Source organism: Henckelia pumila, chromosome 3 (genome assembly GCF_033568475.1).
Source record: "Henckelia pumila isolate YLH828 chromosome 3, ASM3356847v2, whole genome shotgun sequence".
Taxonomy (NCBI): Eukaryota; Viridiplantae; Streptophyta; class Magnoliopsida; order Lamiales; family Gesneriaceae; genus Henckelia; species Henckelia pumila.
The window spans coordinates 203,726,198-203,743,063 of NC_133122.1; the positions used below are offsets into that span (position 1 = coordinate 203,726,198).

General features: G+C 37.6%; 1 protein-coding gene across 2 annotated transcripts; it reads right to left on the reverse strand.

The window, feature by feature from the left end:
• Positions 1-9,966: 9,966 nt before the first annotated feature.
• Positions 9,967-15,346, reverse strand: LOC140890699 (uncharacterized). Of its 2 annotated transcripts, none has more exons than XM_073298686.1 (10): positions 14,944-15,346; positions 13,923-13,985; positions 12,493-12,577; positions 12,327-12,392; positions 11,976-12,051; positions 11,716-11,761; positions 10,988-11,070; positions 10,835-10,904; positions 10,630-10,715; positions 9,967-10,403 (listed from the first exon to the last, which is right to left on the reverse strand). In XM_073298686.1, exons 1-10 carry the CDS (start codon positions 15,247-15,249, stop codon positions 10,358-10,360), a joined length of 927 nt encoding a protein of 308 aa, XP_073154787.1. In that variant the 5' UTR covers positions 15,250-15,346; the 3' UTR covers positions 9,967-10,357. The 2 variants fall into 2 exon arrangements, with proteins under 2 accessions (XP_073154787.1, XP_073154788.1); XM_073298687.1 differs by having other exon boundaries at positions 9,968-10,403; positions 11,976-12,048; positions 14,944-15,345.
• Positions 15,347-16,866: the final 1,520 nt, after the last annotated feature.

The window sequence follows — 16,866 nt, forward strand, 5'->3', positions numbered from 1 at the left end:
GTTAGAAATTCAATTTGAAGACAGATTAGCGATAACGGCTGCGAAAGCTTCGTTCTACCGTAAGTTTTTCTTCGATCAACTTTACTTCAATTTTTGGATGCCGTTAGAATTGGATGATTTTTGGAAATGTCGTTCTTGAGCTATCATAGATCGTTTATTCGAAGTCGGATCGAAAAAAGACGTCGTTCGGATTTGTTTTGAATTTTTAGGCATTAATTAAAAATTTATGATTTTGAGATTTGTTGGAATTGAGTTGAGTTGGATGAGTTGTTGTTGAATAGAGTTGTTTAGATTGGTATATTGCTGTCTGTGATTTCCGATAGTTGAATTTATAGCCGTTATGCCGCTAGTTTGAGATTTTTGGATTTTAGGAATTGGAATTAAATTTTTGAATGGTTTTGAATTGTTTGTTTGATATTGAACTCGTATGTATGTCCGTATAGATTTGACTGAGGATCGTGGAGTTCAGAATTGACAGAATTCGAATCGTCGAAGAATTGATCGAGGTTTGGCATCTAGTTGATCTCATTCATGGAATTGAGGTGTATGACTTTTGACTAAAAATCTTGTTATTGTAGCTTGATCGAGATTGGAAGCTACTTCGAATCGAGAAAAAGGTATAAGACGACATTGGATGGAATAGGACGATTAACTTGAATCCGAATTGATTCGAGTGTCCTAGAGAAATCACATACTTGCATGTCTACGTGAATTAATTGAATTATATGACTGAATGTTTTAATTTTCATATGCATTCATATTGAGCCGAACGTTTCGTTTCATTTGAATTAAATGATTTGGGGATTATAGTCGAGTGGAACTGGTAGGCGATTTACTACAGTGGCCGATCAACTCTCTATTGAATGCTCTAGAGTCTGGAGGTTTGAAGTATACATCGTCCACCTCGAAAGGGGAATTCAATGTGATTTTTGTGATATTTCATCATCGGGATCCGAACCAAAGACTCGAGGAACCGATTCACCTTTTGATTATCCGGATTGATAATCTATACTTTTGAAGTCATGCATTCATTTACTCTTATTTTTGAATATCTGAAAGTTGATGTATTTTATTTTGAGATGCCTATTTGATATAGCATGTTATGTCTCTTTTACTGGAAATTGTATTCTCAACTGATTTATCCGGTTGTTGTCTTGTCTTTGTATGTGTGCTTGGCAACATGTGGGACAGTTTTGAGTCAGAGGCAGCATGACTAGACTAGGATTTGGACGATAGAAGTGAAGGCTTGGTTTAGAGTCGAACTTTGTATTCGAACTCCTTCGAGTTGTATTTTTGTATTGAAAAACATAGAATAGATGCATGTTTTACTTATCGACGACTTGTACAACCTTAGAACTTTATGTATTGTATGATTTTAGATTGATGTTTTAATGCATGTTGTGCATTGAGAATCGAGCATTTGGAGTAGGAGGATGATTTAGAGCAGTTTTGGATTTTTGGTCCAGAACTGGTCTCGCTTGAGCGGAGGAGTTGTACCGCTCGAGCGAGAGGCTCCTTTCTTTTAAGTCAGAGTTTTGCTCCCTCGAGCGGGCGTTTCTTGCCGCTCGAGCGAGAGCTCTCCAAGATTTGGGACAGGGTTTTGCTCTCTCGAGCGGGAGATTTCCACCGCTCGAGAGAGGCACTGTTCACAGAATAAAAAAAAGAAATTTTTTTATTATTTATTATTTACTTTTAAATTTGGATTCTTGTTTACTTATGGATTTTTTATCCTTGATTAGATGATTAAAACCTAGGTCCTCACATTAAGTGGTATCAGAGCGATAAGATCTTGGACTGAATTTAGAAGTGAGCGGGGTAGATCGAGTCCGCATGGATTGAACTCTCGCATGTGATTGAATTATTTAAATGATAATCTAAAATTCATGCGAGCATGATTTATTACTCAGAAATTATTTGAATTACATGAGTATGTGATTTTGATTATAAAGCATGGTTAATTGATATAAGTTGCGAACCATGACTAACATGAGATACGAACTGTATTATTCCTGTTTAAATTCGGATTCCATCGAATTGCTTGATTAATCAGAGAAGAGGTTTTTGGACACCGAATGTTTGAATATTGAGGTATTTATGTTCTAATTCTCTCGAGTATCAGATTTTGGGTCCTGGAAGAATTTTTGAACAGGAACCTGCCAGCATCGAACCCTGATTGGATAGAGTAGTGCTAAGACTGATTAGATGGATGTCACCCCGACACCGATGGAATCTTTACTGATGAGGATTCAGTCTTTTAACCACCGACTCCGAAGAGTACTGAGAATGTCGTTGAATGTGTAAGCTGATTAGAAGAAAGCGAGCAGCTGTTTTGATTTTCGGGGATACACCGATGACCGTTGAATTTGGTTAGCAATGTACCAACTTTAGGAGTTTGTTTAAGTTGGTGGATTTCGAAAGAAAGAGTTAGAGAATCAAGAGATCCTTTTCAGCCGAGGAGAAAGAAATTCAAGAAGTCGGGGAGCTGTTTTTGTAGCTTCAGCGGATCGAAACAGTTTGGTTCAGTACAGAGTTCTGAATTTTCTGGAATGTTTTGCAATAATTGTGGAGGTCGACACCTCACTGAGAATTGTCTGGGAATTTATGGTAGTTGCAATATCTGCCATCAGGCAGGACACTACGCGAGGAGATGTCCTCAACGTGATACCGTTGAATCTCGGTTAGGGGAGTTCTTTTAAACTGATGGTTCAGCAGGTGCGGCAAGCTTCTGTGGTTCATTCCTTTCAGCCGCCGAAGCAAAATCGACTAGGAGGTTATCCGAGTATAAATAAACCTCCGATGCAACAGACTTTAGTCTTTGCTCTTATCGAGGATCAGCAGACTCGGGCTACACCCGGAGATGATAGGATAGGTAATTATTCGAATTTTTGGTTTTTCCGCCTTTTGAATGATAGATATTGACGATTTCCATAATTGTTGAGATTTTGGGTTATTATAGTCGCAATTCATTGATTTAATGGGAATAAGATTGAACGGGAGAGTATGGTACTTAGGTTATAAGATTTTGATTTTATTATCCATTGAGCTGTTTAACCTAGTACAGGGCAACTGAGGATTTTTTTTCAGAAAGTTGTCAGATTCATATTCGAGTCGATAGACGATTGGAAATACTCCGGTAAGAATTCTTGATTCGTAGATTCTGTTGATAATTGTTCTGTTGAATGATCGTTTATTACAAAAATGTGCGGAGGAATTCGAGATGTTTTCAGTTGATGTCCTGAATTATTAACCCGATCTGGTTGATACACTAGTGGTTATAGAATTACAGATGATGATATAGCAGGGTGAGCTTCCAGTTTGGATTCCGATTCGTCAGATTGATTTCAGCTTAGAATTGAGATCAGAATATCATCTTTCTAAGACCGGAATCAGAACGAGGTATGGTGCTTGAATTTTTTCTTTCCGTTTGATTTGGCAAATGCCCCTGCAGTGTTTATGAATTTTAGGAACCAAATCATTCAGAGATATTTAGACGGATTCGTGATTATTCGTTTCGATGAATTTCTTATCCTTTTAAAGAGTCGTACTGATCTTTTAGATTCTTTGAGAGTTGTTGAAGATTTGCGTGCCGAGCAGTTACTTGCTATTTTATCAACGTCTGAATTCTAAATAGATCGAGTTGTATTTCCTCGATCATATTATACAAAGGTGGAATTTCTATTGATCACCTTAAGACTGGAGCCGATATGAATTGATCTAGATCGACATCCTTACCTGAGATTTGAATATTTATGAGTTCTATCCCTGATTTGTCGAGGAATTCTTATCGTTTGTGAAGCCGATTTCTCAGCAGAATATGTTCTTCTGTCTGGACTTAATCTTATGAGACCAATTCTTATTAATTTGAAGAAGAGATTGATCAGCGCTTCAGTATCCTTTATTCCTTTCTGTACTGATGATCTTGCAGTACATTGAATTCTTCTTATTGAGATTTGAGGTATATTCTTGTTCAGAAGAATCACTTATAGCATGAGCATCGATACAGCTGAAGACGCTCGAGACTCAATGTCTGATTCTGGATTTTGAGCTCGCATCGATCTTATTGATTAGAAGATATGGTATCTATTTTCTTATGAGGAGATTTCCATAATCTTCCTGGTCTTGGAAGTTGGAGTAATTGATTTGCAGTCTGAACTGACTATGAGAAAGAGAAGATGATTAGTTATTGAGGAATTTCTGATTGGGAATCCTTTCTATCTGGAATAATTGAATGCAGTCGCTGTTGCTCTGAGCCGAAAGATCTGTTCTTATTTTATCTACTATCGGCATTCCCCTTGATTGATGAATGATGTACTTTTGATTTAGAATTCGAAGCAGATAGGAGGTCTATTAGGATTTTGCATTCGAGCCGAATCAGAAATGATTGAGAAGATCAAGATCGTTCAGAGATTTGATTCGACTTTTTAGAGTTCGATGAAGAAAAGTCGGAACTGAACAAGTCTGAGATTCAGGTTGGTGTTGATGCTCTATTGGAGATTGAGCATATTGTTGTGCCATATGTTTGTTATGGAGACAGCGTATCTTGAGATTGGAACAATGTAGTCTTTTCTGTGTTCTTCCAGATAACCGAAAGATGTTTGATGATTTGAGGAATCAGATGGGATAGAAGCGGATGAAGAACGATGTTCGAGGTATGTTTTTCCGATGTTCTAAAATGTCTACAGTTGATAGCAGAGATTGATCGACCCGATGATATGTTGTACAGTTTATTCTGGTTCAGTTGGGATAGAGATCATGTTTCGATAGATTCATCACGAGATTACTATGATCAGTCTTAGTTTGCGTTTCTATCCAAGTATGATTGATCGATTGATGAAATATGCTACTGTTTTCCATACAGAATGATTCTCAGACATAATCAGATGAAATATATTCTATCAGAACCTTGTCAAATTGTTCGGTTTGCCAAATTTTGGTCATTTTCAGACGGAGATCCTTGATTTACTCCTCCTTTTGTCATAGTCTTAGAAGATACTTTGTTATTCAATTACATCTGAGTACAGTTGTGATCCTCAGAACGACGAACAGTCAGATCAGATGTTATGGATTTAGAGGCTTTGCCAAGCTGTAGTGTTGTGCCGGCCCAATATTTGAATAGCTCGATTGGGCTAGGTAAGGGTGAGCGGTTCATGCCATCTCTTAAGCTCAATTAGTACTAGACTTGGTAAATCATGGTACCGATACTGAAGTTCCATGGTTCGAGTGAGAGGAAGATATGAAACTCGCTGACCCAGGGAGGAGAAGATCTTGAGAATGGTGTTTGATTCTTGCACTGGCTGAATAGTGTCGCTAACTCCTTTGAAGTTCTTGTACAACAATAGCTATCGGATGATTATCTTGATGGCACCTTACGATGAGTTGTACGAACAGAAATGAAAATCTCGTTTGAATTGAGATGATTTTTCCGAGTCACCTGATTTGGGACCAGATTTGTTTCGAGGTTTATTAATAGACAAAGATTGTCTGTCGAGAATGAAGACGACTGAGTTTAGTCAGTCAAAGTATTTGAATTTTAGATGCAAACTTCTGTATTGTGATCGTAAAGATCGAATATTTGTGAAGATTTCAACTTCAGAGGTTTTTTCTGATTCGAGAAGAGAGAGAGATCATCTCCGAGATCGACTGATTCTTAGGGGATTTTGTAGAAGTTAAGCATTCTTGCCTTTAGACGTGCGTTGGTTTCGTCTTTTCCTGGTTTTCTCGACGTGTTCCACATCTTTTGTTGCTGAAATTTCCATATTTCTTTGATGATGAGACCAAATTTTATGAGATGCTGACTTTCTTGAGACGACCGTTTCAGAGTTTAGATCGGGATTGAATCAGCTCTGAAACAGACCGATTCAGTGTAACAGTGCAGTGGAGCCGTTTTGGTTTTGAAGAAGAGATTTTCGAGACAGAGTTCGATTGGAGCCGAAATTATTTTCTGGGCTTATTCTGAGATGTGAATATTTATTGCAGTTTTGTTATTATCTTTTATCTTTGAGATTGAACCGTATTCGATTTCGAGGACGAAATTAGTTCTTAGAGAGGGAGAATTGTAATGCCCCAAAATTAGCCTAACCGAAATTTTAGGAGATTAAGATTGATGATCGGAGATTAGCAAATTCGATGATTTAATTGGTATTCGATAAGGGACTGAAATTCAAATTGGGAATTTTCAGGGACTAAAATGCAATTTTTGGATTTTGACTTGGTCAAGTGATTTAAAGGTTGACTAAGCCCTTTCCCTTCCATTATTTTTTTCTCCTCTTCTCCTCCAAATCGATCCCTCCTCCATTGAAGACGAGAAAGCGCCCTTTAAGCTTTGTGATTTCTTTCCGAGCCCGATCCATCCGTTAAAAGTTCAATCTGAAGATAGATTAGCGATCACGGCTGCGAAAGCTTCATTCTACCGTAAGTTTTTCTTCGATCAACTTTACTTCGATTTTTGGATGCCGTTAGAATCAGATGATTTTTGGATATATCGTTGTTGAGCTAGCATAGATCGTTTATTCGAAGTCGGATCGAAAAAAGAACGTCGTTCGGATTTATTTTGAATTTTTAGGCATTAATTTGAAAATTGAGATTTTGAGATTTGTTGGAATTGAGTTGAATTGGATGAGTTGTTGTTGAATTGAGTTGTTTAGATTGGTATATTGTTGTTTGTGATTTCGGATAATTGAATTTATAGCCGTTATGACGTCGGTTTGAGATTTTCGGATTTTAGGAATTGGAATTATGTTTTTGAATGGTTTTGAATTTTTTGTTTGATATTGAACTCGTATGTATGTCCGTACAGATTTGACTGAGGATCGTGGAGTTCAGAATTGACAGAATTCGAATCGTCGAAGAATTGATCGAGGTTTGGCATCGAGTTGATCTCATTCTTGGAATTGAGTTGTATGACTTTTGACTGGAAATCTTGTTATTGTAGCTTGATCGAGATTGGAAGCTACTCCGAATCGAGAAAAAGGTATAATACGACATTTGATGGAATAGGACGATTAACTCGAATCCGGATTGATTCGAGTGTCCTAGAGCCATAGTCTGGAGGATTGAAGTATACATCGTCCACCTCGAAAGGAGAATTCGGTGTGATTGTTTTGATATTTCATCATCGGGATCCCAACCAAAGAATCGAGGAACCGATTCACCTTTTGATTATTCAGATTGATAATCTAGACTTTTGAAGTCATGCATTCATTTACTCTTATTTTTGAATATCTAGAAGTTGATGTATTTCATTTTGAGATGCCTATTTGATATAGCATGTTATGTCTCTTTTACTGGGAATTGTATTTTCACTGGATTTATCCTGCTATTGTCTTGTCTTTGTATGTGTGCTTGGCAACAGGTGGGACAGGTTCGAGTCAGAGGCAGCATGACTAGACTGGGATTTGGATGATAGAAGTGAGGGCTTGGTTTAGAGTCGAACTTTGTATTAGAACTCCTTCGAGCTGTATTTTTGTATTGAAGAACATAGAATAGATGCATGTTCTACTTATCGTCGATTTGTACAACCTTAGAACTTCATGTATTGTATGATTTTAGATTTGATGTTTTAATGCATGTTGTGCATTGAGAATCGAGCATTTGGAGTAGGAGGGTGATTTAGAGCAGTTCTGGATTTTTGGTCCAGAACTTGTCTCGCTCGAGCGGAGGAGTTGTAACGCTCGAGCGAGAGGCTCTTTTTTTTTAAGCCAGAGAGCTGCTCGCTCGAGCGGACATTTCTTGTCGCTCGAGCGAGAGCTCTCCATGATTCGGGACAGGGTTTTGCTCGCTCGAGTGGGATATTTCCACCGCTCGAGCGAGGCACTGTTCAATGAATAAAAAAAAGAAATTTTTTTATTATTTATTATTTACTTTTAAATCTTGATTCTTGTTTACTTATTGATTGTTTTATCCTTGATTAGATGATTAGAACCGAGGTCCTCACAATATCTCTCCCACGATGTGTTCCACGTATCCATTTTGAGACAGTATGTAGTTGATGAGTAGCATGTTGTACATCCGAATGAGGTCCATCTAGATCCATATCTGTTTTACATGGAGAGACAGGTCCGGATTATCGGCTGGAAAGATAAAGTACTCTAGAACAAGCGCATACCTCTGATCATGGTAAAGTGGCAGCGGCGTGGTACCGAGGAGGCGACTTGGGAACTAGAGAGACGTATGCATGCCGAGCATCTTGAGTTGTTTGAGTTGTATTTCCTTTTTATTACAGAAGTGTACTTGTAAATTTAAATGGTAATAAAAGTAATGTATCTCAATATTTTGATTTTCATACCCTAGTCCTGATTTCGAGGATGAAATATCTTAAGTAAGGGAGAATGTAGTGACCCCGAGTATCATTATAAAGTCAATAAATGTTAAAAATGATTATGGGATCATTAATTAAACAAACCGAGTGTTTAATTGAGTTCGAAACCAAAGAAATAGGCTTCGAAATCACCAAAGAGATCGAACCATCCGAAGGGTAGTTCGAAAGAACAGGGAGAGTCCGATCAAAGTTAGGCCATGCAGATTAGTGATGTGTCAAGAGTGCACAGACATGTGGGAGATCGGAAGCACCGATCGTGAGTTCGAAGAATCCGAACGCAATTTTCGACTGAGCTGTCAAGACGTTGATGACACGTCACTGCATGCAGAGATCCAAGCTTCCGAATTAGGGATCTGAGCTTCAACTCCGCATATGAATAGAACATCCGAGATTCCTTTTTCATGCAGAATTTTATTTGTTTCCTCATGTTTCCAGTCTATAAGTTGAGCATTTTTAGCATATACTCGAGCGTCGGGAAATAACGAGGCACTTATACGATCATAACGAAGCTATGCCTTAGAGTTGGGGCCTTCAACATCAGCTGGCTGACGACGGACGATGTATATTCTGATATCACTAATAGATTTTGGGAGTATCTATTAGTTTAGTTAAGGCTTTCAGATCAGTGTCAGTGATCTCGTAATCACTTGACTACAGGCTTGGACCATAGACCCTGATTGTACTCGACCTATCTAGTAGAGGTACGTAAGTACTGACTGAGATATCTAGTGCGTATGAATGCTTATATGTTACATTTTATGTTCCATGATACATGTTTTACTATTTTTATACATATGTTGCATGTTCATATTTCATGTTTAGCACGTATCTGATCGAGATAGTCTTTCTAGTAGGGCCGTTTAGTCTACACTCTTGTTATATTATCAGACACCGGAATCTACCGTGATGGAGACCGAAGCTACAGTGATCTAGATGAGTGTGTGAGATACTACTACTCTTGGAGCCTAGTTTGAGCAGGATTGTCATAGTTGACCAATTATCCAGTCACATCACGTACATGCATTATATCGCTTTGTATACTCATAATTTAAGTATTGGATATTAGTCGCTCAAGTCCTTGGTGTTATCTTAAATACCCCATTCAACGAGTCAGGTCTCAAGTTGGACGAGGCAGGAGGCTCGAGCCAGGGTTAGGAGCGCAATCAATGACTGTTATGGAGGTTTCCTATTTTGGTTACTTTGTTTTTGGGTTCAAATACGGTTTATTTCAATATGGTTGTATAAGTTAAAATAAGTTGTGTTTTGGTTTAAGTTACCGATTGTAATCTGCCGATTTGGATTGTTATTTGGATTTAAGTTTCCACTATTAATTTCTTTGATGATGATTTAAGTTTATTGCATGTCTAATTTCTAACTAGTAGGTGATTCAGGTCAGATCACAACAAGTATCTTGCCTTAACCACTCGAGCCATCAATGAGGTGAGGAACTAGATGATTCTCCACACTTGTTTCGCCTATAAGGCTTTATTAAATGCACTTTGGTTCCGAAAACCAATCCCACCTTGTTATTTTGGTTTGCACAAAGCAGCCAATTCATCCAATCCATACCTCGCTTACCATTGGCATCATTCCACAAAAAAATTTGCACAAGCCTTTCAATGCATTGACAAATAGAAACTGGGATCTTTAAACATGACATCACATAAGAAGGAATAGTCTGCAATACAGATTTAATAAGTACCTCACGACCGCCCATAGAGAAGAATTTGGAACTCCACCCTGAATTTTTTGACGTATGCGTACACACAAATATGTAAACTGAAGCCTTTTCTGAAATTATTTGAGGAATCACATGCCACAGCATAATTTCACTAACCAATCACTGACCCCCCCGTTTCTTAGATCCGTCCCTCCACACCATTGCACAAATCAGTATAACATAAGATTGGTGTACAAGTTTAATACATAAGACTGGAGTACAGACAACATAATATTTTATTTGAAGTACACGGCTTCATACACTATGCTTCTCTAGACCGTTGAAAACCGCCGACCTCTTCGCCTCGGTATTGTTCCACTTCACCTTGATTTTTTACTTCGCATTCCCATTCGTGACTTTGCAAATCTAGATTTTCTGTTAAGAGAAATCGCTCACTGACACACTAACTACAAATAAGGAACCAGTGAAGCTATTTCAGATTTAAAAAAATGATAATAAATAAAGAAATAAGGTAATGTTTGGGATTTTGAAATTTTGTGAAAGGAAAACTCAAAAACGCATCCCAGAAGCAATCCCAAACACCACTTAACAGGTGGTGGATGAATAGATGTGGAACAATATTAAAGGATACTCCAGCCGCATCCCTTCACCAGATGTTGAGGAGTAAAGAACAGTGCCTTGTAAACGACTTAAAGCCTCTGTCGAGCAGGCAGTATCCTGAGTTTATGAGCATTCATTCAGTTTCTTTCCTCGAAATAGGTACAAACGAAAATAACGCAGAGTCGATGACTTTCGGCATTATGATTTACCAGAGTTTTCATCTTATTGTAGTGTACCTGAAAGTCTACAAATGACACTGGAGCTCCATATGTGCTCTGCATCTTCAATTTTAAAAATCCACGACATCTATATCATCCGACCAAATAAAGATCAAGTTTTACAAATGCTATTATCATCAATTGACAATTGTCTTTAAAAGAGCTACAAACCTCGAAAACACATGCATCAGCTCTTCCTCTGAGCAGGTTGGACCCAAATTAGCCACAAAGAGGGTTGGACACGGAGTATTGTTCTGCAGATATTTTGGAAAAACTAAAATTCAGTTGCACAAGCAACCCTGAAAGTTGAATCGGACTTGTGCATCGGCATCAAATAACATTATAACCACAGAAGAGCAAATATTTTTTAAAAAAATGCAGTGGCAGAACAATCAAGACAAGGAAAAAATCAACTCTTCTGTGTTCACTGTTGCAGTTAGTGGTAAATGAGTTGTTAATGAGATAAAAACAGCAACCCAAAGCAGCGGGACTAAGTTCCATTCATTTAGATCCTTGCAAAATTAGTGAACAAGATCGAACTTTCTAGCCTTACAATGTGTTCACGTGTGGTCCCATCTCAAGTTGCTCATGCCGTCAGGCAACCCAAACTACTAAGTCATTTTTAAAATACAGGCAATTTCAAAACCTTGAGTAGATTTTTACATAAACTTTGTGAGCAGATACAATCCAATCCTTCAGTGAGGAACTTTAAAATTGTTCGAATTTAGGATAGGAGCCCCCCCATCAAAAGCTTCTCCAGAATATTTTCTGGAGCAATGGAAATTTTTGGTATTTGTTCAAATTCTGTACTTTATAATATCTGGCACATAATTATTACATAGGAGAAAGGACTTCGTTTTCAAGGAACTTGAAACAAAAACTCTGGAAGTAACACTCACTGATTTTGCAGCCGTATTCACCAATCCGCCATCAACGTTTCCAAAACTGGAACATGACAAAGAATAAAAGTTAGCAGTGCCGCTCTGTTATTAGCATGCTAGACTAGCAAAGAACTCTTAACTCAAGGAAATAGGGCACATTGCAAGTACTTCTGCTTTGCCCTAGACCTTTCAGCCAGAAGTAATCATTAAGGAGGGTACAACTCGCAAATTGAAGTAATCAATTCCAAGTAAAATTGTGCATGAGTAGTGCAGATGACCTTTGTGTGGAAGGATAACCAATCGTGTTGTAAGCAGAATTACCGATTCCAGGCATGTGAATGCTGTCAACACCTGCTAGTGCCCAAGCGTGCAAACGTGTAGAGTGAGATCTTAGAACAGTGTCCTCCATGTGACTAACTAGCTACGCCTTAAAAGAGATCAGATAAGGACCATTCAACCAGTAATATTTTCTTTTTTTAAAACTTACAATTTTAAAAAATAGATGAAATCATGCTTACGCTCCAGCAATTCAACATCCTAAACCTCCAACTGGAGACTGTTAACATTCTAAACCTCCAACTGGAGACTGTTAATATGCACAGCACAATTAACCAAAAACACATTCTTACCAGGATCATAGCTCCTCTCGAAAGTAGATCCTTTCAGTCTCTTTTCTGAGCTTTGTCCCTCATCATCTGATTTGTCAGGTTTCACAATATCAGCTACTAGACAACAATCAATGGGGACTCAGGGGAAAAAGGCACCAAAGGATACTGTACTCGAGTCGAAATCTACCTGATCTGTAGCGCTTTGACCTAGAATTAGATTTCGCGAGATCAATATACAGAGTAGAACCTTTTTCAAGATCAAAATCCAACCCCTGAAAAAACGATTTAAGGAAAAATCCTTTAAATCATGGTCCTTTACTAAACATTAAATATATTACTACTCAGCTATCTGCAAACAATACATTTAAATGAAATGGTTCTCTCTTCAAGTTGAATGAAGGCTGAAGTGGCTCTTAGCCTCTTAAACATTGTTCTAAATGGCGGTCGAGGCGGTCGCCTAGACACCAAATGAAGTCTGAAGTTGCTCTTAACCTCTTAAACAGTGTTCTAAATGGCGGCCGCCCCTTGACCGCCCCGCATTTGTCTAAGGGGGTCTCTGTAGGCGGTCCGAAGACATCCGGCGGTGGAGGCGGGCAAGCAGGCAAGCAGCTGGTCGAGGCGGCGTAGGCAGGCAAAAAGGCAGTCGAGGCGGTAAATGATTTTAAAATCCCAGTTAATTATCAAAGTTAAATAATTTTAAAAATCAGTCAAAGTCAATCAATTTTAAATATCTTAGATATAATAAAAACACCTCTCTCTCTCTTTTGTATTAACTTTTGGTTTCAAATGTCCTCCACCATCAGCCCCCACCTGCCTCAAACCGCCTTCATCCGCCCTCCGCCGCTGCCGCCATCAGCCAACACCTTAATTATCTTGTTAGTTTGCATTTATATATTTATTTTCACTTTGCCTAGAATGTATATATTGTATGAAACTTGTTTAGGCATAAATATTATTTAATTACTTATATTACACAAAAAAATTTGACTATTTGTAATTACATTGCATGATTATACATAATTGCCTATTAAAAATTGCTAAAAAATTCAACCGCCAAGGCGGCCTAAGCTGTAGGCGGTAACTGGCCGCCCCGCCACCTCCTCCCGCCATTTACAACATTGCTCTTAAATGAGAATTGACCCATCATCTTTCCTTCACACGCCTCATTTCACTTAACAAATGAATCATGGTGTTGGAAATAGAAGTAAGACTGCAAGAGCCAAGAAAATGATCTTAACACAATATGAAGTTCTTGCAGGTAAAGAAAAGTTCAATGGCAGATGGCAGCTAATGCACCAAGCTAGGCTCGTCATATTCAAACTAAAAATCATGGCCAAACAGATTACATTTCAACTTAGCACTGCCCATTTGACTCAACAAAGATCTTTTTACTCTTCAATTACAAAATGTAGCTCACGTTGAGTCAATTGAGCATAAACTTTTTCCAAAGATCTAAAACAATAGACATGGGCATTGGCCCCATATAAATGATCTTTGTATATAAATTTACACCATGAATCTTGACAAAACAAGTTAAGGGATCATTCCGTGATAACAGAAGTTTAAAACTGACAGAATCTGCAACTACTATGATTTAAAATCTATGAGAAGTCTTACACTCAGTGCATGCAAAGCCATGACTGCTGATTGCTGATCCGCAAATGTTGCAAAAGCAAATGGCTGGAAACACACAAATCAGGTATATAGTTCTTTAGGCATTTTCAAAAAAAGAGAAGAAACTGCTGTAATATAACAGAGGTTCAAAAAATCAAAATGATGAAACAATTCCAGCTAACTCAAACTAACGAGAAATAAATCAGTTTGAACGAAAATAATTCCTAGAAAAATAGTAATAACAGATAAGTAAAAATAAAACTCTAATACAGCTGGGAACCCAACAGACACCCGACACCACACGAAATCAAATTAGCCATGCACCGTTTCTATGGCATTATGGCATGCCTAAATAAGATTTTGAGCAAGATAAAACAAGATCCGAAAAAGGAAGTCCAAAAAGATAACATTGGTGAAAGACTCTAATTCAAGCACTAAGCTACGGATCTCAGGCACCGAACACAGTTAATAAGCGTGATCATTTACACAAAAATGTCGCAAACGTGATTATATGAATAACAAACTGGCTCTTCACACATTTCCACGACCATAATTAAATAATTTAGGCTCATTCAGCTCCTAATTCCCTTTTCTTTATTCATTTAGCAAGCTTAGGTAGTGAATTCCAAAAAATTTCTCCAACTAGCGAGCCACTAAAACAAAATCCTGGCATATACGCGTGATCATCACACAAAAATGTCGCAAACGTGATTATATGAATAACAAACTGGCTCTTCCCAAATTTCCATGACCATAATTTAATAATCTACGCTCATTCAGCTCCTAATTCCCTTTTCTTTACTCATTTAGCAAGCGTAGCTGCGTAGGTAGTGAATTCTAAAAATTTTCTCCAACTAGCTAGCCACTAAAGCAAAATCCTAGGCGCCATTTAAAAAATTGGACACAGTAGCTAGAATAAAAAAATTATTTTTTTTTGAAAAAATAGAAAAATCAAATTCAGCATAAAAAATCGAATACTGAACTACTTCTAAGAAACATAAATTCATATACAGGTCATGCATACCTGACTATTAGATGAGGTAGGCGCGCGAAGGTTAGAGGACTGATATCCAGGGAATTCACGAAAAAGATTGTAAATTTCTCTGGGTTTTACATCTTCTGGAAGACCTGCGACGAAGAGCGTTCGCAGCTGATCGTTAGAGGACTGCGGATAGAGTGGCGGAGCGTAGGTGACAAATTGAGGTTGGACATGAATTGGATGAGAAACGGCAGATGGAGGTTGGTGAGACGTCCCCGGAGGTGGCGGCGGGGCGGGCTGGTAATATGGGTGGTGGATTGGTGGCGCGTAGTAAGGCGTGAGATCGTCCATGGAGATTCGAGTTCAAAGATCAACGAACCCTGATCTCCACCCCCTTCTCCTCAGAGAAAATGGAAATGGATCGGATCTGCACCTGGACCCATTATATTGAAACCTAGTAAAATGAATCGTTCAAAGTAAAAAGCCCATTTGGATTGCCTAAAGCCCCAAAATTAGGGAATTAACAACCCGTTTGGAAACGGTAGTTTTTTATTTTAAAAAGTGCTTTTTTAAGTTGCCTTTTAAAAGTGTTTTTTTTAATAAAAAAAACTGTAGTATTTTTGTGTTTGGATAAACAAATGAAAAGCGCTTATTTAATTAATGAATGTGTTTGGATGAACACTATTTGTAGAACAATCTAAAAATATAAGAAAATTAAGAATGACAAAATAAGGCCACGAATCATAACAATTATTAATAAAGATTGAAAATCTTGAAAAACATAACAATGATATATGTCAATATTTCATTGATTATAAATTATTTATATAAAAACATCATTTTCAACGACCTTGTATAGGCAAAGAATTTCTTATGTCATCTCTAACTTCTTTCATATGTCTAATGTTTTTTTGTGTGGGCTCCTGCCATCTTGTACCTCCATCATCAACATAATCATTTTCACCATCTTGCTCAATTTCTTGTAAATCATCAATGTTTTCGAGTTGTTCAAGGATATCTCCAGTTGCATCGTATCGCCTTATGAAATTGTGCAAAGCAAAACATGCCACTATAATTTTGAATTGGGTACCCAAAGAAAATGTGGGCATATTTTATAATACCTTCCATCGTGCTTTGCACACTCCAAACGTTCTTTCAATAACCGTCCTTAGACTTGAATGGTAATAATTAAATACTTCATTTCTTGATCTGAACTGTGGAGCCAATCGAAATTGAGGTAAATGATATCTAGTATCTCTATACGGTCCCATAAAGCCTTCGAAAGTAGGATAGCCGACATCAACTAGATAATACTTACCTAAAAAAATTGGAGTTAAGGTATGAATATAAATTTAAACGCTTAAAAAAAGAAGAGTAGAATCGAACCTTCAGGTGGGAGTGGAAAATGCAATTTTTCTCATCGCAAAGCCTCTTTAAAAATTTTAGCATCATGAGCAGAACCTTCCCAATCAACCCATACAAAAGTAAAACACATGTCGAAGTTGCATACTGCCATTACATTTGTTGAAGTAAATCCTTTTCTTCTGATGAAATCAATTTGCTTACCAGGCGGAACACGAACATATATGTGTGTGCCATCAATAGCCCCTATACAATCTTTAAAATAAGGCCAGTATCTTTTATCATTCTTAATATATCTAGGAACATCTGTAAATTTAGCATCGATAGGTTTGATGATATCTCTCGACAGCTTTCATATAGACTTCAAAACAATATGAAATTGTCTTAAAACAGTTTTCCCCGAGTGCTGAAAACGCTCTTGAACATTTCTAACTGACGCAGGTTGACCCATCATATACAAAAATAATCCTACTTGTTCATAAATATCAACTCCTCTTGTTGGCTGTAAGCTATATTTTTTGTGTAAATCGTCACATAGTTTATAAAACACATGTTTCCCCATTCTAAATATTTCAAAGCATCGTGTCTCATTGCCATTCAATATCT

Excerpts from the sequence above, each read along its gene's own strand:
- LOC140890699 (XM_073298686.1), bottom strand. The coding sequence starts at position 15,249 with ATGGACGATCTCACGCCTTACTACGCGCCACCAATCCACCACCCATAT. Across the intron at positions 11,762-11,975 it reads GGTTATCCTTCCACACAAAG|TTTTGGAAACGTTGATGGCG; the intron begins GTCATCTGCACT and ends GTCATGTTCCAG. Across the intron at positions 10,716-10,834 it reads TGTCATTTGTAGACTTTCAG|GATACTGCCTGCTCGACAGA; the intron begins GTACACTACAAT and ends TCATAAACTCAG.